Genomic DNA, 27,774 nt, shown 5'->3' with positions numbered 1-27,774 from the left:
CCTTGCACAACTGCTACTGCAATTCCATCCGTTATAATCCATTTTATGATTGTTCCTCTCCTCTCTACAGTGCCGAGGGCAGCCATGTGTCTGGTCAGAGTAATGGCCGGGACCCCCAGGCGCTGGCCAAAGCAGTTCAGATTCACCATGACACTCTGAGGACCATGTATTTTGCCTGAGCTCCACGTTGTTGGCACATCCTTAACACACAGATCCCCATCGTGCACACCTGGTTAAGTAAGGAGTCTCCGCCCCCCCGTACATTTATTGAATCCGGACCTGACACTGTGCAGAGCGAAGCAGGGAGGAGTGAGGCAACCCACACTGGACTGAGAATGCAAATGCTGCTTTAAAAACAAATGAGACAGAAACACAGCACTATTATGCAATACTAAACCAGCCAATTGATTTGTTTCTCCCTTTTCACACCCCTTTTTCTCTTCCCGGTTGATCTTCACCGTCGTCCCCTTTCCTTCCGGTCTAGTGTCTTGTTTTTTCTTTTCTTTTTTTTTTTTTAACTTTTTTGTGTCTACTAATCTGTCGTCATCTACAGTACCTCAAGTCAGTTTGAGCAGCAGCACTTTTACATTCAGTGAATCTTACTGACTCTTCAGTGTCAGATGTGCAGGAGCCGGAGGAAGGAACGGTCAGATTTGGATGTTGTTTGGCTTGTTCTGGTCACATCATTGTTCTAAGGTCCTTCTAGCTACCACTTAAGTTTTCACATTGTCCTTCTGTTTCTGATGTGTTCCCTTCTCTGCCTCTGGCCATCACTGGGCTGGCAGCATGTGGTTTGAGCACACTGCCACCTGTTGGCCATGATATATAAATACCCTTCAGTAATAACTAGAAAATGTTTTCACCTGTTTTGGTTCCCCCCCTCCAAAACCTCTTTTTACTGGGATATATATAATTTCCCCACCCGAAACATGTGTGGATTTTGTTTTTTTTTTAAAAAAGGTTTTTCTCACAAAGTATGTGAAATGTTTTATGATTTTACCATTTTTACAATTTAAGTCATGTTTTTTTTAATATTGGTAGCCATCAAGCAACCATTGCTAGACATCAGTTTTCTTTCATTTCTACATGTAATTTTCTACATGTTGCATTTCCCCCCAGTTTTGGGTTAATCGGACTTCATACCAATAGTTCCTCTTGTGCAATAATTATTTAAAGGTAACAGAAGATTCAGTTTCAGGATACACAGTCAAACAGTTATGCATTTTCTTTGAAAGAATGATAGATGCTTCTTTGTATTGCTACTCGAGATTATCAATCAGTATGGTTTTCTGGATTTGCCCTCACATTTGGTGCATCTGCAGCTTCAATGATTTTTTTATATTTTTACTTGAATTTAAGGATCTTTTTGCACCTAATGTTTGATAATACTTTAACAGGCATAATTTCAGAATTCTTGACAATGGGTTTACTTATGAATCAAATTTTCTTTATTCTTATGCGTGACAAATCCCATTGTTTTAACTACAGCATATAGCTCAATCCTTTAAGAGGTTGTATTGAAGTGCCTGTTGCTAATGGTCAGAGTCAAAAGCCACATAGGACATTTTATATTGTCGGGCTGAAATTATATTTGAAATAATGGACAGCGTAAGATGGTTTAAACCAAGACAGTTTCACTTGATGCCTCTTGTTCTCAACAGCAGTCTCCTGACTTTTATAGACATCTCATTCAAGATTTTACCGCATCTACATTTGTTGCGTTGGCATCTAAATCGGCGTTCTTTGTTTGGCTGCTTTGGAGTAGTGCTCAAAGCTTCAATCATCACGGATCAGGCTTGTACAGCTCGTCCAAGTTTCACAAACACGGAGTTGTCGGCATTCTAATTTACGGTAATGCTTCCAATGAATTGTAAGCAGATTTTAAATTCAACAACAAGCTATGGTTTAATGTCCATGTAACAGGCCCAAAGAGGCAACTGGCTTTAGAACACAGCTGAGTTTATAGTCTCCACTTAGCTCTGCTGTGTTACTGATGACCTGATCAGGGTGGTTGCCTGCGCTACAGGAGCTACATTCGGGGACTAAACACAGGTGGTGCTAATGTCTGAATTAGGAACTGAAAGTGAACCTTTGTGCGATCGACTCTTGATGAATAGACAAGTAGGGTCGAAAACTATAGAATCGACCTCACGCGGAGGAACGGTGAAGGTCCCCGTGCTGTGGTTGCCGCATTTGCACTGTTGATTCAGAACAGTCGCCGTCAGACTTTCCTTGAGACGTACACGTGCACCCGCTGTTGCATTTCACAGTCAACCCTTCCAGCTGGAAGCCAGTGAGTTTTAGCTTTTGCGTTTTCACCTTTGTCTGAAAGACTTTCTAAAAGCCAGATCGAAAGTATATTTGTAAATTTTGAATTATGTAATGCATACCACTTATTTTTGCTAAAAGATAAAAAAAAAGGTAGTGTAATTATTAATCTCAGTAATAGATGTATTATAACAAGTAATGTTTTGAAAAGATATAACAAAGTTTAAATGTTGCAATAGACTGTTGACTTGTTCCTGTGTCAGTAATATATAATGTATGTGTGACCAGTGGTGGGCTTGTGGAAACTTGTGATGTGTGTTGGGACCGTCATACTCGTATAGGGATGTGGACTTTAACCACCTCTTGCCTAGATGTACTTGGGGAAAAGCTGCAAGCTGCTTGTTTTTGTTCAGTAGTTGCAGATATTTGCCATATTTGGGGCTTTGTCAGAGGGGACAGATTCACAAGTGACAGTACAACTGCAAACTACTCTGAAACGCATGGTGCAGATATTCCTGTTGTAGCAACAGTCGGAGGAGAAGAAGGTGGAATGAGTGAGCAGAGCAGATGTTTCCTAAGGTGAAGTCCACTAGAACTGGTGCTGGTTCCTGCTGCTTATCACAAGGGAGAGTGGAAAGAGAGGAATGTGGTTTAAAAAGTGTTGTCAGTCCATTTCAAAGGCACGTGTGATCCAACAGTATCACAAGGAGGAGTAGCACTTCTCTTTTTTGCTAAACTCTTTGGGATTAATTGAGGATTGCAACCTTCTTTCCTCCTCATCAAATTCCCTATTACTGCTTAAGCTGTTCACAAATACAAAGTGTTTGCCTCCTGGTGAATCTGCAGTGTGACAAAGCCTGTAATCTCATTGTTGCCCATTTCCTTTGCTTCTCAACTGTGACGCCCCCTCTGCCAGAGGACAACATTGTGTGTCTGGACAATCCTGTTTGATCCTCCTGGGAGACATGCCAGAGAAAAGAGCTGCAGGTCAAGAGTAGGGTGTGGCCCGTCAGACACTGGATTCAGTCTTGCACCCCAGTCGTTTTAGAAGGAATCAAAGATCAATGATAAATCCGTGTGATGGGTTGTGTTGGAACATTATTGGAGGCTAATTACAGGATTCATTTTAAAATCCAGCATTTTTGTTTGTTTTGTTTAAAATGTGGCCTGGAGAGCAGTTAAACATGTTTACATAATGGGTGTATTTGTCTTGCTTGAAACTAAAATTCCATCAGCTCAGCTTTTTGCCCAAACATGAGCAAGGCTATTTAGGGACAGATGAATTTAGACCTGATGTTTAATTTGGCCTTTTTACCCCATCAGAAGACATGTTTGGTGCGTGCCAGGGGAAATATATGTGCTAAATGTTGTTAAAGTGGATTGACTTGACCGAAGCAATGTTGCCAGTTCTGGGGAATCTTGAAATGGAAGCAGCGGAAACAGTTGATGAAAATTGGCTAATCCACACAAAAGCATCTCCGTCTCTGGTCAGTAAAGGGCGCGGCCAAGTTATCGATCAATTTTCCAGAGTTTGCTTGCGCTGTTTGTGGCAACAGGTAGCAACGGAGTGAGAGAGTCCACGGAAAGTGCCTTTCCTCTTGATGGTGCTGTCATTTGAGAGATATTAATGTTAAAAAAAGAGAGACTAACAGCTTTTCCTTTTCAAGAACACACTGCAGTGCAGGATTAGCTGCATTCACACACACTCACTGTACATTTTGTAAGAGAAATGAAATGCAAAGTTGTGTTTTTCACGTGTTTTCAGTTTAAAGCTTATAATAGAAACGGCACACGAGCCAAGTACGTGGTTGTGATTGAGCTTTTGCTTCATAGCTTTTAGTGTCTTGGACCAATGGTCTCGGTGGTACAGTGGAATGTGTACGGGGGGGAGGCAGAGAGAGGGTCATAAGTGACACTTGTGTGTTGTTGTGACACAGCCCAGCCCATGAATGACAAACATAGCACAGCACTTTAGAGACTGCCACGCTGTCCCAGCAGCCCCCTCCTGACCATGAGGAGCGGGAGGATCCCAGCCTTGGAAGGGACGGGTGTTAAACGGAGCAGTCAGTCCTTGATACCGTGCCTCATCCTCTAGTGACTTTGACGCCAGCTCGGCTCGCTCGAGTCGACCTGCTCTCAGATGGCCATGTACGCTTTGTCACAGCTCAATCGGGGCTGGGTGTCAACCTGTTATGATTGGTTCCTCTTACGTAGACATTGGAACGTTGAAGCCGCTCCAAAGCAAACCATATTAAAATCTCCGATTTTTGCACTGATGAAGCACGGTTATCTCGAAGGGCTTTTTTTTCTTTTTCTTTTTTTTTGGAGAGGTCACTCAGTCTTCGTGAAGTGAATTTGAAGTATGCCATCCTGTGACTATCATCGACGAAATCGGCAGAACCGGCATCAGTATTGAAGGTTTACTCCCGATTCCCAGCCCTGGCGGCAGCAGCAGCCCACGGCACTCCATCGTCCTAGTGCAACGCCCTGCCGTGTGCCGTGTCCCCGGCAGAGGAAACATGTGCCCAGCAGCATCCCCCGTCTTAAGATGGTTGACTTAAAAAATCCAAGGGTGGTCTTCACTTCAGTGGGCACCTTTTTTAGGCCAGGGGGTGAAAAGTTGGAATTACAAGAGATCTCTGAAAACACTGCACCTCACTTACCTTGGTATGCTGCATATGTTATACTACATGAAAGTAAAACTGCAAATTGCTATTATAATTACATATAATGCTTGAGTAATGCCTGATAACTATTAACTATTTTAGAGTTAAAATAAGTAACTGTAAAATATATATATATATATATATATTCTGTTTTGTCTTAACATTTATCCAACATTGACAAATTGTTCTTGAGCCGACTTTTTTTGTTGTTGTTGTTCTTGTCCTATTTAAATGTGGTGTTCTTTAAATTTATATCAGAAATATATATATGCGGAATATTTTATGACGTATTTATTAAGTGCATTCAAGCGGCTGGAGTGTCCGCATCGTTTTTTACAGCATGGTGGGGGCGGAGCCAACAGGATGAGGCCGTTGGCTCCTCCCCCTCCACGTTGAGGCCTTATCCTCCTAGACACGCAAGCACAACAATATGGAGGGGGTGGAGGATGGGGACGAAGCAGAATTGACCTGTCGGAGCAGACTTTTTCAGTCCGGTTCTGATGGGTGTTATCGGGTCAGCTGCCCCTCCCCTCCTTTATTGATCTTTAGCCTCTGCTCTGCTTTCACTATTTGCAGAGGCCAACTACCAGCCCCCACCTGTTGCAGCTCATCTCTGACTAAGGGAATCATTTCTCAGCCACACTGACCGTTTGGTAGCTGACTTTTTCTCCATCCCAAGCTGCTAACTGGTACGTTAGTCATGTGTTCTCTCAAGCAGAAAACGGTTTTAAAAGGAAAAGGAAGTAAGGAAAGGTGCAGGAACAGCAAGAATGTTTGGATTGCAGTGAATATATTAGCATAAATATTGCCCCCCATCCCCAAATTTTGAATGATCTCTTGTCTCCTGGTTACTTTTCCTTTGTGAAACAATATTTTCCAAAATCAACCAGCCTCATTCCACAAGAGCAGCCTCAGCCTTAAGTGTGTTTTTTCCTCCTAATTACACAATTTTCCTATTTCTGTGATACTTTACAAGTCTATGTTGTGAAGGAAACGTGTTTCCATGCATGATCTGCTGTGGAACCCCCCCACCGGCAGCTTCAACTCTTCTCACTTCTCATGAAACCACTACAGAACTTGGTCAACTGACAGAAGAACAATTGTAAGCTTTCACCAGTTTTTAGCGCCGTCTGACGCAGGTGAAGCTCTGTTTGGAGACATAGCTTTGCATCCTTGACTCGATGCCTCATAAATTCACCGTGTGCATTAAGAATGCTGCTTAGTTTTGACCCGTCTCCATGTCAGCCTAAAATAACTGCTCATAGTATTGTCACTGTCAGCGATAGCAACTAAATTCAGCCATATTTTGGGATACAGTAGGATTCACGCCCGTCGGGACCTTAAACTTCCTCAGAAATGTTGGAGCTCAGAGACCTGTGACTGTAAAAACAACCAGGGATGATTCGCGTCGCTCTCCCCTTCAGAGAATCGGAGTAACCGAGCCTTCAAATGTCAGTCCACTTTGGCTGTTTCCTCCCACAGTTATCAGCTGATCGCCTATTTAAATTCCATCACCATTCCAGGAATGTCCTTGAACCAAATATTGCACAACAGATGAGGCTTCTAATGTGCTTTCCTTTTCTTTTGTATACATATTTTGGTTTTGAAAATGATGGCCAAGGATTTCAGATGATTTCTGGTTGTAAAGATTGTCATTTTTTACTTTTTTTTTTTTTTAAATCTATGTAGCATCACAGTTTTATTTACTACTCAAGATCTTGGGCTCTGATACCTCTGAGGGAGTTCACCAGCAAATGGATGTACATGTTAACTCATGACCTGTCACCGCCTGATGATTGATGTCGAAGGTGCTCTGTATGTTGCAAAGGCTCTGTTGTACCAACAGGTTTTTATTGTTTTGTTTTGTTCTAATATTTAACTCTATCCTAGGTTGTTGGTCCTTTTAAGTGTTGCTTTGCTTCAGTTTGAAGTGTATCTTTGACTAATACTTGCAATAAAATGCTTTGCTTTAACTCGGGGTGCTTGGTGAATTTCTGAATATTTTTGTATGGGCACAAAAGGTCAATTTCTCTCATATTTTGTCTGCAAATCCATCTCAATCTGGTGGTGAGCACTTCTACTTTGCTGGGATCATCCACTGCAGGGATGTGGCATATCAAGATTACGATCAGACAGCGTGAGTATTGCCTTGGGCTGCCCAAAATAAAAGGCCACTGTACTGAGGGGGCCAGAAATCCAGCCAGTATCTGGTGTGACCACTAGTTGCTTCACGCAGTGCAGCACATCGCCTTCACATAGAGTTGAACAGGTTGTGGATTGTTGCCTGTGGAAAGTTGGTCGACTGCAGCTGCTCTTGAATATGGTTCATCAGTCAGCCCCAGGCTGCAAAGCAGTGAAGCTTTTCTCCCATGAAGCTGCTTGTTTAATTAGACACAGAGCTTAGCTGTAAATCTTTTTTTTTTTTTTTTTTTTAAATAGCCACAATTGAATGTGCTAATTATCTAAAACATCAGAATTCTGAAATATGCCATTTGCTATATTAATGCTATTTGCAGCCAACTACTGGATGGAAACAGGGAACCCACAAGCGTGTATTAAGGTTGACCAAGCACTTGACTGTAATTACAATCCATCAGCACTTCCTCCCACAGTCCAAACATGCATGTAGGTCAGAGGTGAATTGGCTCCTTCTAAACTGACCTCAGCATAATACTCATACTTTAGTACTTAACACACCAAAATAACACGGTTATAGTTATTTTTTTCGACCTGAATGACAAAGAACGTTCACTGAAACAACAAAATGAAATAATTTCAGTGTTACATAGATCTGAATTTTCTCTTTTCACCTGCAACAATGTGACCGACCCTGGTAAAGTTGGAGGGGGAAAGAAAAGGATCATTCTAATTACCGGTAAGAAGGAAATTCAATCATGCAAAAAAATGCTGTTTGAGCTTTCGCCACTAGAGGGGGCCGTTCACAATAATAACGTAGTGGCGAGTCGTTGTGTGCTTTTGCGTGCGTGACAGGATGGGTGTGTGTTTTAGAAGGTGAATGCAGAGGTCAAGCACTAGAGAAAAACTATGATGGAGTCAGAATTGGAAACATAAAGAGCCCAAAGGAAGAGAATTACACGTGGAATGGAAAAGATAAGGCCTGATGGCACAGTTCCATCTTCTGTCACAGGATGTTACTTGTGGTCCCCACTTAACCTTTAACATCTGCTCTTCCTCCATCCAGGATGTCGAATAAGCCTATACGTGCAGCAAAAAAAAACCCAAAAGAGCATAACACAGTCTTGCACGTGCACACTAATGCCTTTTCTGTCAGAGAGACATGCTCGGTCACGTAGAAACACTTTAGAAATGCCGACAGCGTCAGACTGCAGATGATGAGCCGCCGTCTCCAAATGGACATCCCAGCATCAGCAGGAAGAGCAGAACAGCAGCAGTCAGCAACACCTGCTGATCGATAATAATTCTGTCTTTATGAAGGTTCTGGAAGCAGACTTGAGGATTCATGAGGGCCTTCTGGCTCTTTTTTAAAAAAAAAAACGTGTCACATATTTGCCCTTTTTAAAACCTCCATGTCGACACCTACTTTTGCCCTCCACATTTATACAGCTAATAAACAGAGATTATTCTTTTCTTCTATATTTAATTAGGCTGTGTGACACTGCATTATATACTATATAATGATGCAGTAAGGTTACCTGATGTAATAAGATTTGATATCATCATAAAAAATAAATACGTTAGATTTAGTTATTGCGTTTAATGATTTGAATTGATCGATTAAGCTATTATGTTGTCGCAGGTCCCTGTTCTATTTTCTATTGTTACAACAAGCTACAGCGAAAATTAGCGTCAGTCTTTGCATATTGTGTGTAACAGCAAATAAACAAGTCTAAAAATCCCCTTAGATGCATTCCTTGGGCTGATGACAATAGCGTTCAGGCTTTTCTCTAATCATACCATGGCAGCTATTCTTCTTTGCTAGCCTTTTTTTTTTTTTTGCACTTGTCCTCATCTGTGCATAAATACGTATAGTTCTGGAAAGGAAATCAAGCTGCGATAAGATTAACAGGGCTGGAATGCACACAGAGACATTGAATAATTGAGGGTCAGCCAAGGGAAGAGTGGCAACTGATGGTTCTCATGGGCATCTTACAGCTCAGTGCTCATGACAATTCAGCTAGATAACAAGAATCCAGCCAATGTGTGTTTATGTGTGTGTGCGTCACTGAAATGTTGATGAGATAATATTGAGCTGTCAAGGATCAGCAGGCAATCTCTTCTGCTCTGTGGACGGACTGGATGAATACATGATGGACCATTGTAACAGTTAATTTCCACACATTCTTCTCTTGTTGTGGTCACTTCACTGCTCACCAGTGTGCGATGAATACGGCAATTGATTGATCATTTTGATAGGGACATACAAAATATGTGCAATTCAACTTGAAGATAACACGGGGTCACCATTGTGTTTTTATCTTTGTTTGCAGCGTGCTAATAGATTGGTCGTCACTTGAGATCGTCAGGCTTGACAAGAAACGACAAAGACAGAGAAACAGTTCCTGTGATTGTGGAGAAGTGCTGGAACTCCGGGGTATCCGCAGTCTTGCTGGGGACCCGGCTCGGATCCCTAAACCACAGCTTTCAGTGCACGTCCTCAGAAACATCACTGGATCCTAAAGCACTATCAACCTCTCATCAAATACATTTAAAAGGAATTAAAGAGACCTTGAGTGAACAGATGGACAGCAGGTTTCCGCTGATTTGATGTACGAATTTTTCTTCACTGAAGATTTGTTTTATGAAGATGAATATTCACGAATATTGGTTGAGTTAGTTAGTGCGGACTAACAAACAGAACAAAAAGCACAGTCAAGTTTATTCTCCAACAATCTGTGAATCCCTGCGCTCCCTATAGCATCACCACTTGGTCTGGTTCTGGTATATATCTGCACAGTTATGGGTAACAAATCTTTAGGGATGGACGGCAAACCTTAGCAGATGGCCATTTCACCCATAGACGGTGACATTTTCCCTGCAAACAGCTGGCCTGAGCCATTATTCCCTATTCTGGTCGGAATTAGCCTTGAGACTATGTGAACAAGCCATTATATTTTACCAATGTAGTCAAAATAGTCCAGCTCATTAGGATGTTTTAGAAGCAATAGAGGTGCTTCGTATATTTGGACGAGCGCTTTAAAGTCAACTTCCCGATTATTTACTTGTGGAGGTTCTGCACACAACTGTAAAAAAAATTGCGAGGACCGTTAAATCCTTGGCCCAGGTTGTGGTGGGTTCAGCTCAGGGGAGATTCAATCCCCTGAGCAGCGATCGGCTCCCCATCCTGATGAGAGGCACGTGGAAAGCGGAATGCTCTGCAGCACATGGCAAACTGAATGAATGCAGTGGGAGCAGAATTAATGCTTTGGCACAAGTCTGGGTGAATGTGCCTTTTAAAACGCTCACGTCTCCCTTTGCTTTGAAAAAAATAACAGAAGGAGAAGTTCAAACGGATGCGGGTTTTGCATTTTGCAGGCTAGCATAGCTGGTCTGTACATGACAGTGAAATCTGTATTCCCGACACTCCGCGCTTCTCATTCCATTTTCATTAAATTTCATCATTGTCTCTCTTTCCTCAGGATGGAGCCTCAGGGAGGAGGTAAGATAAATATTAGAGATATTGAGAACTCTTCATTTTAGCTACAGCAATCGCCGGGGATGCGCCTAAACATTCCTGACAGGTGTTCAATGGTTTTTCAGTCCCCCACCAGTTATAATCTGGTCTGTGTTTGTCCTGCGACCCTCTGGTCTCATTTCCTCCAAAACTCCCATTTAGCTCTGAGCACAGCAGCACAACAGCAGAGGAGAAATAAAAAACTAGACTCAAGCATTATTCTATAATTGAAACTATATACGGTATATATATTTGCAAAAAAAGGTACATTTTCCTTGTTTTGCTCTTGACAAACAGCATTTTCAACATCAGTGTCCTTCTGACTATCAATCAGCCATTAAGATTAAGTAAGTGTTGTTGCCCACAAGCTTAATCATAGTAAGAATAGTCAGAATAAAATCATGTAGTCAAAGGACTGATGCTTTCAATATTCTGTTATACACATTACACAAGTACACATTACAATATGTTCATGGTGATTAAAAAAAGGGGGGGACATATCAGCTTTAGACTCCTAATTCACCGCAGGCGGCTTGCTCTCCAGTTCAAGGTCTTAATGTTGACAGGAAGTTCCGCTGCACTTCCAGTCGTCCCGTCAGAGAAATCCTTTCTTCAGATGGTGTCATCCAAATCTTCCCGCAGCCGCTCTCCTCTGCGACTGTGCCGGTGTTGTCTGAAAAGAAACCAGGTCTGATCAAACGCCACCTGACAAACCGTGCGAACCCTTGAGCAAACCCTCTAATTGTCTTGTCAGCACACAATCCCGAGTCTGCCAGGCCTTATGTGTGTCACTGTCCATGCTGGAGGACTTATTTCGAAGCTTTAATGCACATGAGTGTGTACCTCCAGAGCAGAAACACCAGCACGCCTGCTAAGAGGAGCAGGAGGATGAGACAAACCACAGCAGCTGTTGTCCCTCTGTCCTCTGTCTCACATGGCGCTGCCGTCCAGGAATAACACACCCGCACACGAGGGACAAGAACACAGAAGTTACGGCGAATTCAAATAGATCAATCCAACCAGGGCATGACTGAAAAGGAATAATTAAAGTAAACATATTCCCAGTGCCTTTGGATGGCTGCTCCTGGCAAATCTGCGTCCATCTCACCTGCTTAACGGCTACAGCGCCGATGATTTATCGATTGTGTTGCAGGAAATTTATCAGCAAAAAGCCACCAGCGATGAGCAGAAGACGCAATCAGTTCCAGATCGAAACAGCTTTCCCGTGTGAATATTGACGGGGCTACAAACAGGTTGTTTATCACCCGTCCAGCCGTGCTGGACAGTTAAAGACCATCTTTAATGTTAATGTCTGTGATACCAGCAAATCAAGGTCATTGTAATGGATGAGGCATGTGCAGGATTGCATTCTTATCCTTGTTTAACTTGTGTAGTGATATTAGTATTCCTTTGGAATTGTGCTTTTGCCAGCTGGTGAGCGTAAATCCAAAAGTCTGGCTTCTTAAAGCGATTTGGGTCTCCACCAGCTCCCCGGGGAAATATCTGACGCTCTCTGTTGCTAAATGCTTCACCTGGCCTCAATCTAACACACATTTGTTTGGTTTTTATGGGCTTTATTGCCAAAGACAGTTGTCTGCTGAGGGGAAACCAAGCTCAGCGTCAGACGAGAACCAAACACTCATAGGCTGCAAAGCCAAAACAGGGAGATTAACAAGGCTCTTTATGGGAGAGGGGGCGGCAAGAACATTTATGCATGCGGAGAAATGTAATAAGAACAAAGATTAAAATAAAAACAGAATGGCGGGAAAGTGTCTCAATATTTAATTTTGTCAGGATTTTCAGGGTTTGTGTCTGCACACAAACACACACACACACACACACACACACAGCAGCTGCTGGGCTGGGCTTGGTATTAATTTTGAGTTAAAAAGTAATAAATGCATGAGGAACAGAGCTGAACATTTAAAAGAAATGTAGCAAAAAACAAACAACCCCAAAACAGCTAATATTTGCAGATGTGTTTTTGTAATTGTCTCAGCATACTAATGTCTGTTGTATTTAAATTAGGAGGTGGAGACATGTACAAATATTGATCCAGATTTGATATTGGCTGCCAGAAACCAATATTCCCAATTCAGATGACTAGTTGCCACCAAATCTTACTCTTTGGACCCTTTAATAATGCCATCAAGATATTGACAAACTTTAATGACTCATTATTTCTGGAGCATCTGCTTGTAACAACAGTTTTAAGACAATCTCACTGTTTGGATCATTCGGTTTGTACCTGCTGTGTAGGCGGCAGAACTGTAGCCCAGCTTGTTGCTGACTGTGCAGGTAAAGTGGCCGCAGAAAGGCATCTTGGTCACGTATAGCGTCGCTCCATCTTTGGAGACTCTTCCCACTGTGTTGTCGACAGCAACTCTCTCATAGAACCAGCTGAAGTGGGGGTCTGTTCCCCAGGCCTCGCCACAAAGCAGCGAGGAATGAGATATGTTGATGCTCACTGAGACGTGGTGCACCGCCTCTGCAAAGACACAAAACCGCCGGCAGGAGAAGACTGAAAAGAGGGAAAATGATGTGGAATGCTCAGTCGTAAGCGTCTATCTGTTAAGAGTTCAGCCCATGGCTCTTCAAGGGGGTCTGTCAAAAAGAATCATGGGAGACGTTTAAAGCTGTCAGGAGAAATTGGCTCGGATTCAGAGACGGTAATGAGGCAGGGGAGCAGGCTGTAATGTGGGTGAATGTGATGGTGGAGAGCCTGGAACCTGAGAAAGCAGGTGTGGAGAAGATGGAGCTGATGAATCGCTGCTGGGAGAGCAGACAGAAGAGGAATAAAAGCGGCGGTGCTCTGACACAAAACTAGAGTGCTACAGCGAAACAGGTTCATCTGGAGGTCCAGACACGTTCAGAAAGCACCATATATTAAAGCCTGCACGCATATTTTAAACTGAGGCTTTTCATTAAAAAAAAAAATTAGATTAAACATCCGCAGTAATAAAACGAGGCATGCTGGCATGAAATTAAGCTGCAGTTTGGAAGCAAGTTGATGAGAGGAAAGAGCTGAGAATATAGCTGCTTTCATCTTGTTATGCTGTAATTATTGGGTTTATTGGCTGGGCGTTTCGTCTACTACACGTAAATATTACATGTAAACGAAACCAGTCAAGCAATAAGGTTAAATATTCACCAAAAATGTCACCCCTGTAAGCAACATTGCAACATTATGTTAGGAATTAATGTGGATTCAACAGCTGAAGTGGGTGAAACAGAACATTCTTTCAAAGTCCACAAGAAAGGCCAACAAAGCACATTTGATGATAGAATGATACAATAATTCTATAAATCACTGTAATCTTGGTAATGCATCACCTCAGTATTGACCCAAAATTGGCCTGACGTTAAAAATCTAATTAAATCAAACTAATTTCTATTGTAACAGCCAGAATTAAATTACATACTAACTTTCCTGAGCGTCGAATGAGCAACACTTAGCGGTCGATACTCATCGACGCTGCTAACTAATCAGAAGTTCCGTCACCGTACCATAAGTTCTGACGACGCACTGTGCGCTGATCTCGGCCCCTCGTTGGTCTGTGATGGTCACAGTGTACACGCCGCTGTCCTCAGCGCCGTATCCCATCAGCTGAAGGGTGGTCTCCTGCTCCTCCACGCTGACCTGCACGTTTGACCTCGAGCCGGAACATTTGGATCTTCTGCCAGGACAGGTGGCCAGAGTCACTCTCTGAGGAGAGGCTCCAGCTTCAGGCTCCCGCTCCCAGGTTACCATGGTGATATCTTCGAGGGGTCCGTGCTCCATGCCAGCTTTCAAAAGCAGAGCTGTCCCGGGGATCACGTGCACAGGCTCTTCATTAAGGACGCGCACTGACATTGCGAGGAGACCACATGGCACTGCACGGCGGCGAGAGATGTGACCGATGAGGTGATGAACGACGTTTTATATTCATCAGTGTGGACACGTAGAGCCGTTGGCTTTGAGACGCTTTGCATTGTGTAAGCTAATAAAACCAACAATGGCACAGCAATTCATCTCCATCCACAGCGTGTACTATGAATATGTATGGCCCCTTCCCGTCAAACTACATAAAGGGATGATTTATACCACATGACAGCCATGCCTAATGCGATATCCATCAATATCCAAAATCTGTGTCAAATCTGCAGCGGACCTAACGGCTCCTGCACGTTAACCACAGGGAATATTAATCAGCATCTTAACTCTACAGGCAGATGAGAGTTAGCAACAGCGAATTACTGCTGCGAGCTTTCCGGAACACAAAAGGCAGAGAAATCTTTGCTTTTCTTTCAGGGTTTTCAAAAGGCCTTACTTAAGGGGAGCAGCAGGACAACCCTCCAGGACAGAGAATGCTGCAGGTCCATTGCACCTCCTGACAGGAGACACAAGCAGGAATTTGTCCATGAGCTCATGTAGCAGCACACTTCCTCTGCAGATGACACCACCCTCATGATTCCATGCCATCCTCCCAAAAACACAAGGCACAGGCATTTAAAGACACAACAATGCATTTATGTGGTACCTGGATGGCAATTCTGGATCGGAATCAGAACAAAACAGGGTCAAATCTGACTCTCATTACCTCAGGCACTTATAATTCACAGCTCCATACACATATTTAGATTTAAAACCCCCACAAAAACTCCAATTTAACCTTCCTGGAGACCTGGGATTCACCTACCTCTCCAAAGCTGAGCAAAACAATTACAACAGACCTCTCCCACTGTCTGCGTCCCCTGGTGTTGAGGTGTGGCACAAGTTAGACACAGCTTAGATTCACGGTCCTGAAGGAACCGGCTGACATTGCAGCGTAAGAAGTAACCCAGAGATGACAGCTTCCCAGCTGTTACTGCGGACGCTGGAAACCTACAGAAGAAGCAAAGGTTTCAGGGCGTCATCTGTCAGGTCCGGCCTATAAAGCAGGCTGTCTGTGGGAGGCACTTTGGTTTGAAGCTGCTTCCTCTGCCCTGGCCCCCCCTCTTTCCTGTACAAACTCTTTCTATTTTGTTCTATAATAAGCAAGCTATCCATTCTAAAGTCAGATAGGTTTACTCCCCTCTCCTTTTTATACATGGGTCACATGACATGCTGGCAATACAACAAGAAATCTAAGACTTGTCTCTTCACACCGCTATTTATAAACCTAGATAAAATGTAGTCATATTCTTCTGAAACCAGTGACAATGTTGAAACAGACTTTGTACCTTATCCAGCACAAACATTGTGTCGCCCTGCAGACACAATCTGGTTTATTGATGCTGAATTGTAAAGTGGTTCGCGATACATAAGTCAGCCCGTTTTTATTTTTCCTCTAATAATTGTCTCTTGCACCCAACTGGGGAGCATCTTCAAGAATAGTCAGGTTCTCATTCTCCTGAGCAAGTTAAGTGAAAACAATAGAAACCTTCAGAATCCACAACTTATAAATGTAGTGATGATTTATTAGTTTAATTACATTGGTTGCAAGAACTTACATGATTTGGGGGAAAAAAATCCTCATTCTTGCATTATCTCGCAAAAACACACAGAGTCCAGTATTTTCAAAGTCCAGTCGCAAAAAGCAGATTATTGGTTATGAGGTGATTGATATTTTTACAACGGATTAATAAACAATGGAGACAATTTTTGGTGTGGCGCACACAGCTGTTGTTAGCTGGGGCCAACCAGTGGGTGGCGCTGACGCATAGCTGAACTACATCAACATTCACACGCCTCTGGCTCTGGATGTTAAATCATATCTTGCTATTTATGCTTTAAATGAATCCACTAAACTGGGCAAATGTGGCTCCAGGTCAAATGTGCAGAGATGATATAACCACACACCATCAGTCCATAGCTGTTGTGTTTCATAAAAGAAAATAAACTAGCTGCACTCTGTTGATTTTCATCTATTAATGATGTAAAAGAAGAAAATACTTAACGCGCTAAGCAGAATCAGAGGCAAATGGCGTGTATGTGATGTCATAATTAAATTAAAAATGTATACTTTGTACATGTTACATTAAAGTTTCTACTTTCATGAACACAAGTTAGTTTTTGAAGCACAAACGGAAATGGGATAACTTGCAGTTTATTACATGTTGTTATTATCCAAAATGGCCCTCGGATCACCACTTACCTGTCGGACAGGTCAGATAAAGGTGTGCGGCGCCTTTAAGAGGACAGGTGAGGGGGATGCTACGGAAGCTGAAGCCACTAGCCAGTTAGCAAACACAAGTTCCAGCCGCCTAAGAATTCAGTCCAAAATGAACACAAACGTGTTGGAAATAGTGTGGGGTAAGTTTATTCAACTTTACCTCATCGTTGTGCAAGAATTGAACCCAATGTCTTTACGAGTTAACATATTTTGGGGCTTAATTTGGGCATAAGGTTGAGTTTTATGTGGATACTAAAAAGATGAATGTTTTCGTAGACCGACCTGGCTGACGTCATGAGAGGACCTTTGCTCTTTCCCAGTCTGTCACTGACAGGTAATGACCATCTCTAAGTTTCCTCAGTATGGGCGAAAACAGTCGAAAGTTGAGTCTGTGGCTGAATGGAGTGGATGTGTATCGTTTCACACACTTTTTCAAACAGTTGTGGTCAACTGGAGAACTCGCCTGAACCCTCTGAAACCTGCGCGTCTTCATTCCTGTTTACGCCATAAACGCGTCACGTGTTGCCTTCACTCCTGCCTCACAGCTGAAATCTCACGCACTCAATTGCTGCATATTTTAATACAAACTCAGAGTTTATAAAATACGACACCCATTTACACAAAATACACGCCCATTAAACAAGATAAACCCGAATCTGACCGTATCAAAAGGTATATTTCCTGTCCTGAAAGTTACTTTCAGACATCTACAGTAAACATTTTACATCCTCCTGGTGGGACTCTGTGCTTTGCATGACGAGAAATGTTCTTTAATTTTTATTATGATTGATTAAATCATTGTTAAATCTGCTGCGCTCACAATTTAGAAACAATTGTAGCCATATTTTGGTGAGTGTCAGTCCGAAAAACTTCTATTACAAGTTGCCATTCTTTAAATCTGGACCACTTTTCCACTTGGCGATCATTGATGTCTTTGACCAAATCGATTCTTTAATAGGTCAATAAATTAGAAATAAATTAAAAACTGATGACTGCAGTGATATAGATCATATTAACAAGTGTGTGAATTATGTATAATAAATGAACGAAAAAAGGGTATGAACATTTTCAGAAAGATTTAACATCTATAGGGACTCTGGTGTGTAGTACCACAGCAATGGATGCAGCACAATCAAGCAAATCTGCTCTACTTTACATATTTATTCTGTTTGCTATGTTTTCTTTGGCTCATTTTATAGAGGACGTGTTAGTGTTGATGAGAAAAAGGTAGTAGCCTAATCCACAATATTCTCGTAACATAACTTTGCTATTTCCTTCCTATAAAGTAGGAATTAAAGCTGCACAGGTGACCAAATCTCATTTTATTTTAAGTACCTGCATGTTAATGTATGCGTCCCTGAATAAACGGTGCGAGTAAATTGCTGATTCCCCCCCTGAGACAGGAAATATAGAATTTTCAGGTATTCCATATTCGTGGTGGTTAATAATTTAATCAGGTTCCATAGGGTCATGCTGTCATTTCTTGACGGAAAATTCAACTAAATCGCTTAAAACATATTGGTTATGCAGCATAGCAAAATACAACTATTATGGTAGATTTGCAAACAAATATGTTCCTCTTGCATTTGCTATTATGCTTTGTCACTCAGGGAGTTTCTCAGTTCTTACTCAAGGCTCTTTATCTTCCTGTCATCTCTGTAACAGCAACAAGGCTATTGATATTTTAAATTTGGCACTGAAACACTTCTCTTGTCTAAAATCCATCTTGCTGTTGGCCTTTGTCATTTCATGCTATGCTTCCCTGTGAAAAATAGTGTAAAGTCAGTCCAGTGAGACCGATCAGGGCTGTATTGATTTCCTTCACCATAATTCACTGACCAGAGCGCTGTTGCGTGCTACCATTTTATATGCCAGCGAAAGGCCATTGAAAATGCAGCCTTTCGGTCTGTGCCTGAAACTGTAATAACAACACAAACAAGCACTGGCGCAGCCTGCCAATACTTCAACGCATTTTTCCCCCCACTATCTTCACACACAAATGGGCAAGCACCACGTAGCGGCTAAACCCTAAATGTGGACAATCTCCTTTGTTTCTGAAAAATTGCTCATGCACCACTGACTCTTGGAAGAAAGTTGGCACATATGACATGAGTGGAAAATCTGTGTACCTCACTCATGAGTCCCAAGAGCAGCACGGGGTCATAGTTGTGGATTTATTTGTCATAAGATGCTGAACTTGAATCTTGAACTCATCTGGAAACATTCGTTTGACCAGTGTGGGTCTGAAATGCATAAATAGTGTATTTTTGTATGTGTTTCTGTGCTCGTCCTCTCCTCTCCTCTCTTCTCCTCTCCATTATATCATCTACCTGTCCTCCCTCCTTCCTCTCCTCTCCTCTCCATTCTATCCTCTACCTGTTCCCTCTCCTCTCCTCTCCTCTCCTCTCCTCTCCTCTCCTCTCCTCTCCTCTCCTCTCCTCTCCTCTCCTCTCCTGCTCAAGGTTTCTTCCTGTTAAAGGGGAGTTTTTCCTTGCCACCTTGTCTGGGGTTAGGCCCTGGGATTCTGGAAAGTGCCTTGAAACAATTTTGATTGTAAAAGACGCTATATCAATAAAGATTAATTTGATTTGAAACATTTAATCAGCTATGCAAAACTTGATAAACCTACTAGGTTTCTGGGGTCACTGTTTCAAAAGACTTGATATTTAATGATATTGACCAGCCTCAGCTGATGTTAGGGGAGAGCTGCTTTGTAAGATGGCTCACTCCCAGTATTGAGGCAGTAGTGCAAATTTAGAGTCATGTGACCATATATTCCCCCATCACCGTTAATGTATGGGTCCATGTGAAGGGGAGAAGTCCATGGCTGCTTCATTAATTTAATCTACTTGTTTTTTACAGGCATAAATTCCCTCTAAACATCCTTTTTAATGTTGATGAAGCTGGTGTGACCACAGTACAGGGCCCAGAGCAGGGTGAGGGTTATGAAGAAATGAAAATAATGTCGCCATCCCATCCGATGACACGTGCAATCCGATAATGAGAGCTCTGAGGCTGAGCCAAGCGAACCAAGAAACAGGGATCTGTTAGGCGGCTACTGTTGTTCTTAAAACTTGAAACCAAATACAGAAGCTACAGAATCATGGAAGGTGATGACGTGAGTGCAAGATTCCGGTGAAGTGCTGCCAATGAGAAACCCTCCTGTGCCTTCAAGGAAAATGATGAGGCCCTTTTTTTTTCCACAAAGTGATGTGCTGAAGATGTTACCTCAAACTGAAAAGGCAGGAGGAGCTGCACGCACACAGCAGCACTTAATATTTCCTGTCAGCCTTCGAGGCTGGAATGTGGAGTAATTAGTTGAGTAATAAAAAGCCTTGTTCGAAGGAAGAACGTTATAGTCAAGTTACAAAAGGTTTTGGCCTTCACTTGTGTTATTTTTCTGTCCTGCAGTCTTTGTATCTGCCCTGTTCTTTAGTGGGTGGAAGCTCTAATTGTTGAAATACCAAGTAGGTGCTTGAAAATTGTTTTAGTTTTGTTTTTATGCTGTAATTTTTCCTAGCCAAGAAGATGGCATCATTAAAAAGTGCTTCAACTTACCCCACTCTCGCTAACATCAAATATTAGCATGATAACGGGGCATGTATGAAATTAGAGCCCAGTGGAAATGTTCCTCTTAAAATAATAATAAAAAAAGATTTCAACAAACAAACAAACCTTGATTTTGGTTTTGAATGTTGGGAGTTTCAGCATTTATAATTGCCACATCTTTTGCCATATGGGGTGGGGGGGAAAACCCAACTATGGACAATTTTCTTTGTTGCGCATCTTTGATTCACTGTTTTCTCTTATTTTCTCCTCAGTCCTCCTCACTTCCTGTGTACTGGCTCAAGACCTGGTACAGATTCAGTTCCAGACAGACCCACTGGTGGCTCAAACAGGTTCAGAGGTAGTGTTCACTGTGCTGACAGTATCTCAGGTCCTGTCTATGACATGGCAGTACCAAGGACAAACCCTGGGTGTGTGGGCTGGAGGAACCTCGGTCATTAACCCAGTGGACCAGTTCCTGGGCAGACTCAGCATTTCTGCCACCCAACTCCGAATAGTGGGTACGCGGCTCCAGGACAAGGGGAACTACTCCGTGCAGGTGATCCCGTCTGCTACAACTGGCCTGGATCCTAATTCCAAGTCAGTCCAGCTGAGAGTATTCGGTAAGAGATAAAGTCCTGTTCCTGTGAGGATGACGGATGAAAAGGTTGAAGTGTGCAGGAGAGGGAGGACATGAGCAGATCAGGGATGTTAAAAAGACAAAAGAGGGCTTAAAGAGGGAGGGTACAGGGAGTAAGTGCTTTCCGTCTGTGAGGTTTAATAAAATTAGTGACCCATAGTGGGTGAGGTAAAATTAATAAAGGGATTGAATCAAGTGAACTAGTAGCTCTGGCATGTCTGTTAATTAATACAAATTAGTTATGCATTGGTCATACATTTAGATGTTTGATACTGTAGCTAGGTGTAGAATCCCAGTTCCAGAAATACAGTTTTTGCATTTATTTGTATGCAGCACCATGATGGAGCCAGAACTACAGTGTCTCTTCTGCGTTTTCAGCCCACGCTGGAGGGATGATGTACAGGCTCTCTCATGCCTCGCGCCACCGGCGCTAATGGGGTGGCTGGGTGACCTAATTGTTTGAAGCTGTAGACTATTATTGCAGAAAGGTCACATCCTTTAAACTCGCAAACAGCTTTTTCACATCACGGAACATTCATGTCTGTGAACGCCACTCGCAGCTGCTTACTCAGGAAATGGGGGAGGGAGCAGAAATTGTGAGGGGAAAGGTCTTTGCAGAAAGTGTGAAAATACCACTGAATAAACCTGTTTGGTTGTTGCTGGAATGTTTTTGTTTCTTGTAGCTCCTGTGTTTTTCTTTCTCAGTCAGCCACCTCAGTCAATATGACCCCTCTTCTTTCCCTCCAATTCTTGAACTTGGGACGCCTGCCAAGGCGCTCCTAGGCTACCACTCATACCATCTGCCCTCCCTGCTGACCATCTGTGCCTCAATCTGAATAGCATCTCTAATCCACTTTCACTTTCTCTGATAACGGCAAATTATCCTAAACAAAATCGCACCACTACCATCTATTTTGTCTCTGCATCTTCATGTTTTTAAGCCTTTTGAGGAACCATTTTTCTCCCCTTCTTGTAGATGCAGTAGCGGGGATCGGTCTGCTTGTCCCCACAGTAGCGGCGGAGGGAAGAAATGTGTCTTTGAGGTGCACCTGGACGGCTGGGACAGAGATTACGGTCCAGTGGGGCAAAGGAGGCGCAACCATCAGCCCTGATGCAAGGATCACCATCACGGGCGATTCTCTGGTTATCACCCCGGCACAGCGGAGCGATGCTGGGGAGTACACCTGCACTGCCAGCAATGCCATCAGTGCTCAAACAGCCACACGGAGCATCACTGTGTACTGTGAGTTTACGGTGAATGGTGCAATCGGTAGCTGCTGTAGCCACAGCAAAAACAGCTTCTTACCACAACTAGTGCTCGGAATCATGCAACATTCATCCACTTCCTTTGTTTTTGCGCTGTTAAGTGTCCTTTTGACATTTATTTCGCAACTCATCAAACGTTTGGCACATTTAAACAACAATAACTAAAGCTTTCGGACCTTTTCACATGAATGGTCTAATATGTTATTGTGCATTATCATGTTGCTGTAGTGCAGATATGCACAGCATTCATGATTTTAATTCCTTTCGCATGATAATGTTGTAATTTACCATTGTAAACATTTAACGGTCATGACCAGGACCACGCACGTCAGCAGAAAGTTAAATCTAAATGATTAATTACTTTACATTTGTTCAGAATGTACAGAGCTGCATCACTATTTTGGTCATATGTTGAGAGCGTTAAAAACAAACTATTGATCTTTCTGAATCAATTGTTTTCACAAGCAGATATTTTGTACTTGAAAGCAAATGTCCAGGATACTGATGGCAGTTTCCTCTCATCACTGAACCAGATGGCCCTGACACCCCCGTGCTGACCAAAGATACCCCAAAAGACTGTGTTGGGGGAGGAGATGTGTTACTTGGACAGACGGTGCGTCTCACCTGCATATCGGACTCGCTGCCCCCTGCCCTCTTCTCATGGCAACGTGACGGACAGCCGGTCGTGTCCAACCAGCCAGACAGTGGGGTGCTCAGGATCCAAACCGTCTCAACTGATGAAAGCGGCCAGTACGTCTGCACAGCCAGAAACAGCATAACAGGAGGCACATCTGAGCAGGAGACCAACTTGGCCATCGTCGGTGAGTTATGGTGGATGCTGACCTCTTGTGACTGATAATGATGACAGTTGGTTTTGGACTCCAACCCTGTATCTGTCTTCCTGACAGGAGAAAGACAGAAAGAATTCTGAGAGATTGATCTCTTGAGAATGTGGTCAAAGTCATTCTGTGACTTTCACACACACCTCCTCCCCCCATTTTATTCCTTTCTGTTCCTGCTATTAGGTTATCATTCTTTACTTCTGGCTTGTGTTTTCTACACTCATCTGTCTGAACTCGAGACCCTTTATCTTTATTAATTCTCTCCCTTTGTTGCCATTCTTTTCAATTTCAGGAACATGTCTCGATGGAGGGGAAGTGGCAGGGATTGTAATCGGCTGTTTTTTGCTGCTTATCTTGATTTTAATCTTGTTCATATTACTTTGGAGAAGGAGGAATAGAGGGAGAAGGAGAAGAGGTATGCCACTGTTCCCAATTTTGGGTGTTTTGTTCCATTCTTTTTATAAATGAGGCATATTGTGGTTTTTGTTTTGTGTTGTTGCAGCGCAAGAAGTGCAGAAAAACAACCCACCGCTCAGACCTACAGTAAGTCTAAAGGGGAAATGTCAATAAATTAATGGTTGGAGTTCCAGTTCCGTGTGTTTTAAAGTTCCCTTAAAACTGTGTAAATAGGTCACACACAGCCCTTACATTATAGATCTTTATTGGATGTAATTATGCAGTTTATTTTTTTGCTGGCAGACAGATAACAGACATTTTGTAGCCTGACAAGTGGCCAGGATGAGAAGATCAAAAGAGAGTGAAGAAATGTGCCATTCTTTATCTCATTTATCAGTAAAACATTTAGAATCCAACATAATTTGCTTTTAGATATCATTCCTAGATAAGCATGATTTATATGCTTAATTATTTTTACGTTATGTCTTTTTTTTTTTTTTTACCCAACTATGAATTTGGGCAACATTTTCCAACAGGTGGTGTTTAACCAACATTTATAGACATGCTGTTAATTTCTTGTTTGTTGTCCATGTCATGTGGCTAAAGGGCTTTTCATCTATTTATCTGTCTTTTCTGTGTGTTCTTCTTTTACATCTGCATTTATTAAGCCTCCACAGCCACAAACCACTGGTGCAAGGATTGTGGACCAAGGTCCTCAGATCACCCATGCTCGCAACTATGAAAACTTATACACATCCCCACAGCGAGACCGCAGCAACCCCCAGGCACTCCGGAACGGCCAGCACAACTCCAACACACACAGACAAACCGATCATACGCACACCAATGGAGTCTCACATGCATCGATTAGGAACAACAACAACCCATATCCTCACAATGGCATTGACAATCCAGCTTTCACACGAGCTGACGACCAGAACGTAAACACAAACGTGCAGCAGCAAAATCCCAACATTCTCATCCAGTCTGGTCCTGCTCAGGGCGGTGGTCAGCTGCCAGCAGTCCACGTCAGCCTTAACACACCATCTCAAACAGCCCAGCAGAACAACGGGGCACAGGTGCCCACCATTCATGTCAATCTTAACTCATTCTCAGCTAATGGCCATCAGACCCAGCAAGAGAGCTCATTTCCATTTAACAGCGCATCCAATAATAATGCTTCACAAGCCCCAGAAAATTTAACGCACGTGGGACGTTCGAATCCTGCAGTGCAGAATTGGCTGTCCTACCAAAACGATGACCGATTTAATGGCCATCGAGAAGCCGCTCAGGCTGGACTTATCCCTACTGGATACACGCACAGGGTTACCACATTACAACGCAATGCAAACACACAGACGTACCTGCAGGACTCAGAACCTCGCAGGACATCTGGAAGAATCTCCAGTAGAGAAAATACACCTGCCAGCTTGTCTCCCCAGCAGATGCCCTGGGATCTCCTACATGGGACTCCAGCGTATCCCGGTGGAACAGCTCGACAAGGGCAAACATCACCAGAGAGCTCCTCTAATACTACAGACTACACACCCCGCCCTCCCATTAGAGAAGTCCAAAACAGACCACTGTCTCAAAGCGAAAGCGCCCCCCGAAGAAGGGCTCCGGCTAGAAATGGGCCAGCACCCACAGAAAGACTGACGAGGAGCCGTTCAGCTGATCTCATCCCAAACAGTCGCAGCGCTACAGAAATTCAGAATGCAGACTACACACGCAGAAGCCCCCCCGCTCAGCAAGGCATCAGAGGCCTGATCACAACCCTGATCGCCTCCAGGCATGAAAGCACAAACGATAACAGCCCCCAGACAAGACCTCGCTCAAGCCAGGAGGTCTCTGTAGGGCATTCTGTTGTCTCACAGGGACACACGTCCCAACAGGGACGCGATGCACCGCGGGGGAGTGATACGAGGGCTTTGGCTGATCCTAATCACCTTCCACAGGCGCACGTGGCCCCACAACGCAGAGCGCTACCAAGCCAAAACCCAGCACAAGACAAGGGCGCAGAGGCACAGCCTGTCGCCAATGGTGCCAAGCAACCTCGCCAAGGAGGCGCGGCTCCAGGGCCCACGTCCGCTTCACAGGCTAACCCCAGTAACCTCACGCAGGCTGCACTTAGAGAGCACTCTCACAGGACTGAAACCTTTCCGAACCGCAGACAACAGACCCAGGCTGCGCTGCTTCACCCTGGCCCACAGACGCAAGCTCCTCCCCCCGCTGCCGGCGTGCCACACCCTCCAACTCCGCCTCCCGCCATCGCTCTCGCACAGTTTCAGTCATTGCCCAAGAAACACGTCCAGCACAGATCCCCAGGTAGAGGACCTCAGCCCCCGAGACCTCCAGTTAACGTACCAGTGGCCCAGCGACCCCACCAGACACAACAGCGTCACAACGGGCGTCAGCATCATGCCACTGTACCTGGTCAAATGCCACACAGGCACGGCCACGCTCACGCCCACGGGCACAGACCCACCACCCACACCACTCACCCACGGCAGGTGAGTTCACCATCGCAAATAATAACATCGTAAATAATGTTTCCGAGCTAAAGCCAGATCAACTCCCACTGCCGTTGCATCGTGTTTCCAGCCGTTTGCACTTCTGCGTGAATTTCTTTTCCCGTGCTTGATGGCATTTTTCTGAGTCTTCTGACAGTCTTCTGAGTGGCAGAAACATGCATTTAGACTTCAGTTGTTCTGACACCGCGGCAGTTTAGAAAAGTGACTTTACGTCAGAGGTTCTGCCTTTCTCTACATGACATGTTGGAAAATGAAGAGCTTATTGTGTCTCTCCAGCAACAGGCTCACAGAGGGAGGATGAGATGATGACAGATGTCAGCAGACAACCTTGTACCATGCCCTGCATCCACTGACAAACAAACAGCTGACAGACATGATCCAATGTACCACCAGGAAAAGACTGTCTCCCCCCCAAAACTGCCATTTTTGTTGTCTCCATACCAAGTGCTCCACGCTACTGTTTTTAAGCTTTTTTTTTAATTTCCAAATGAAATATGCTAAATAATGCCAATATAATAGCAAATAAGACTTATTTAACTAGACACATATAGTGACGCCTGCACTCATGTTTTGAATTGTTGTGCCTTTAAATGCACTGGCCATGCATCAGCCTTTGCCAGGAGCCTCCTCAGACCAGACAGGGTTAGTGAACCATGGCTCTTGACCACACTCGCATCCCATTAGCCATTCATCGTCAAAACTGTACAGCCCCACTTGACAGAGCCCATTTGAAATGCACGTTTGCAGAGCCACCCGCGTGTCTGACACTTTGTAAGGTCTGATGGTGATGGACTGAATGACAAGCAACCTCACGCAAGATGCACTTGGGAACAGTGACAGCTATGAAAGGAGAATTTGTCTATAATGTACATGCAGCCATGTATTTTTTTTACTCTGTTTACATATGCCTCTCATGACACTTCTCAATTAAGGGGATACACATCAGTGGTGCCCAGAAGTAATGCTCAGCTAAATATGAAGGGGATCCTAGGAATGGATGGGTGCTTATTAATTAAATGCTTTTATGAGACTTAAATTACTTGGAAAATAATCACGCTCTGCTGTGAGCACAAAAAGCTGAGTGGCTTTCTGCTGAAAAAGCATGCTGGAATAATTTACTGTCTGTGCCCATTGACAGCACATTAGATCCAGTGTGAGGGTGGCATTACTTTAATGTATTTATAAATTTGCAATGCTATAGGAACAAGGGAAGCAATTTTTATGAATGTTCAGAAACGGCTGCGACTAAGCGTGCACATGTGCACTGTGCAGCCGATTATTTCATTACAGCTTCCATCTGTTTTCATTTACCTCTCACACCACTTGCGGGGGAAATTATTCATTTGCGAACCTGATTGTTTACATCCTTTAAAAGATTTATGTCTATAATTATGCGTGAAGCAAATATGAGCGCATACATAATAAGATGGTTGCACTGTTTTAGCTTCCTGGCTAAAGTGTTTTGCTATATTAGAAAAATGACCTGTAAATATTTTATTTATTGATTGTCCACTTGAAGTGGTTTTAAAGCACACTTTTTTTCTTTACTCCTCAGGAAGTATTTATACATTTTTCGGGCCTTGTGAAATGAAATTGATCCACAATAAAGTGAGTTTTCTATTGTGTTTTCTATCGGTGTAAACAAAACCTGTTATTCCCATCGAGGTGGCGTCACGTTTCAGCTGTGATTAGCCTGGTTTTGTTTTGGGGGTTTCTGTGAATCTGAGCTGGTCGCAGCGGGAGCGCATATTCGCCAACTGTGTCGACAGTCCTAATTATGCATGTTGTATGTGAACGCTGTGTTGATTCTCCTCGCATGTCTCGGCTTTGTT

The 27,774-nt window shown here is 43.4% G+C and overlaps 3 protein-coding genes across 8 annotated transcripts in view; 2 read left to right on the top strand and 1 right to left on the bottom strand.

Moving 5' to 3' along the window:
* Positions 1-10,786, top strand: part of ago3a (argonaute RISC catalytic component 3a) — a 31,921-nt gene extending 21,135 nt beyond the window's left edge. For 2 of the 3 annotated variants that reach the window (XM_011605042.2, XM_029839228.1), the window contains exon 19: positions 71-6,907. In XM_011605042.2, the coding sequence (XP_011603344.2) occupies positions 71-179 (109 nt within the window). In that variant the 3' untranslated portion in view covers positions 180-6,907. Of the gene's footprint in view, positions 1-70; positions 6,908-9,403 lie in introns of those variants that run through there. The other variant, XR_003889059.1, reaches the window with a different exon arrangement.
* A 13-nt stretch (positions 10,787-10,799) lies between these two features.
* On the bottom strand, positions 10,800-22,931 carry LOC105416603 (uncharacterized). 3 transcript variants are annotated; one of them, XM_029839230.1, is made up of 7 exons: positions 22,798-22,931; positions 15,267-15,451; positions 14,898-14,957; positions 14,095-14,460; positions 12,836-13,075; positions 11,431-11,527; positions 10,800-11,260 (listed from the first exon to the last, which is right to left on the bottom strand). In XM_029839230.1, the coding sequence occupies exons 1-7, from the start codon at positions 22,833-22,835 to the stop codon at positions 11,200-11,202; spliced, it is 1,047 nt and encodes a 348-aa protein (XP_029695090.1). In that variant the 5' UTR covers positions 22,836-22,931; the 3' UTR covers positions 10,800-11,199. The 3 variants fall into 3 exon arrangements, with proteins under 3 accessions (XP_029695090.1, XP_029695089.1, XP_029695091.1); XM_029839229.1 differs by lacking the exon at positions 22,798-22,931 and adding an exon at positions 17,150-17,218; XM_029839231.1 differs by lacking the exon at positions 22,798-22,931 and adding an exon at positions 17,004-17,032.
* On the top strand, positions 16,700-27,572 carry LOC105416604 (trithorax group protein osa). Of its 2 annotated transcripts, none has more exons than XM_029839227.1 (9): positions 16,700-16,861; positions 16,998-17,055; positions 20,543-20,890; positions 21,884-22,150; positions 22,707-22,994; positions 23,308-23,430; positions 23,518-23,558; positions 24,080-25,921; positions 26,225-27,572. In XM_029839227.1, the coding sequence occupies exons 2-9, from the start codon at positions 17,016-17,018 to the stop codon at positions 26,246-26,248; spliced, it is 2,973 nt and encodes a 990-aa protein (XP_029695087.1). In that variant the 5' UTR covers positions 16,700-16,861; positions 16,998-17,015; the 3' UTR covers positions 26,249-27,572. The 2 variants fall into 2 exon arrangements, with proteins under 2 accessions (XP_029695087.1, XP_029695085.1); XM_029839225.1 differs by having other exon boundaries at positions 16,701-16,861; positions 26,219-27,572.
* The last annotated feature ends 202 nt before the right edge of the window (positions 27,573-27,774 follow it).

The sequence above is a fragment of the Takifugu rubripes genome, chromosome 7 (genome assembly GCF_901000725.2).
Source record: "Takifugu rubripes chromosome 7, fTakRub1.2, whole genome shotgun sequence".
Lineage (NCBI taxonomy): Eukaryota > Metazoa > Chordata > Actinopteri > Tetraodontiformes > Tetraodontidae > Takifugu > Takifugu rubripes.
The sequence above is the reverse complement of the archived record's forward strand: the minus strand, read 5'-3'. Positions and strand labels throughout refer to the sequence as shown.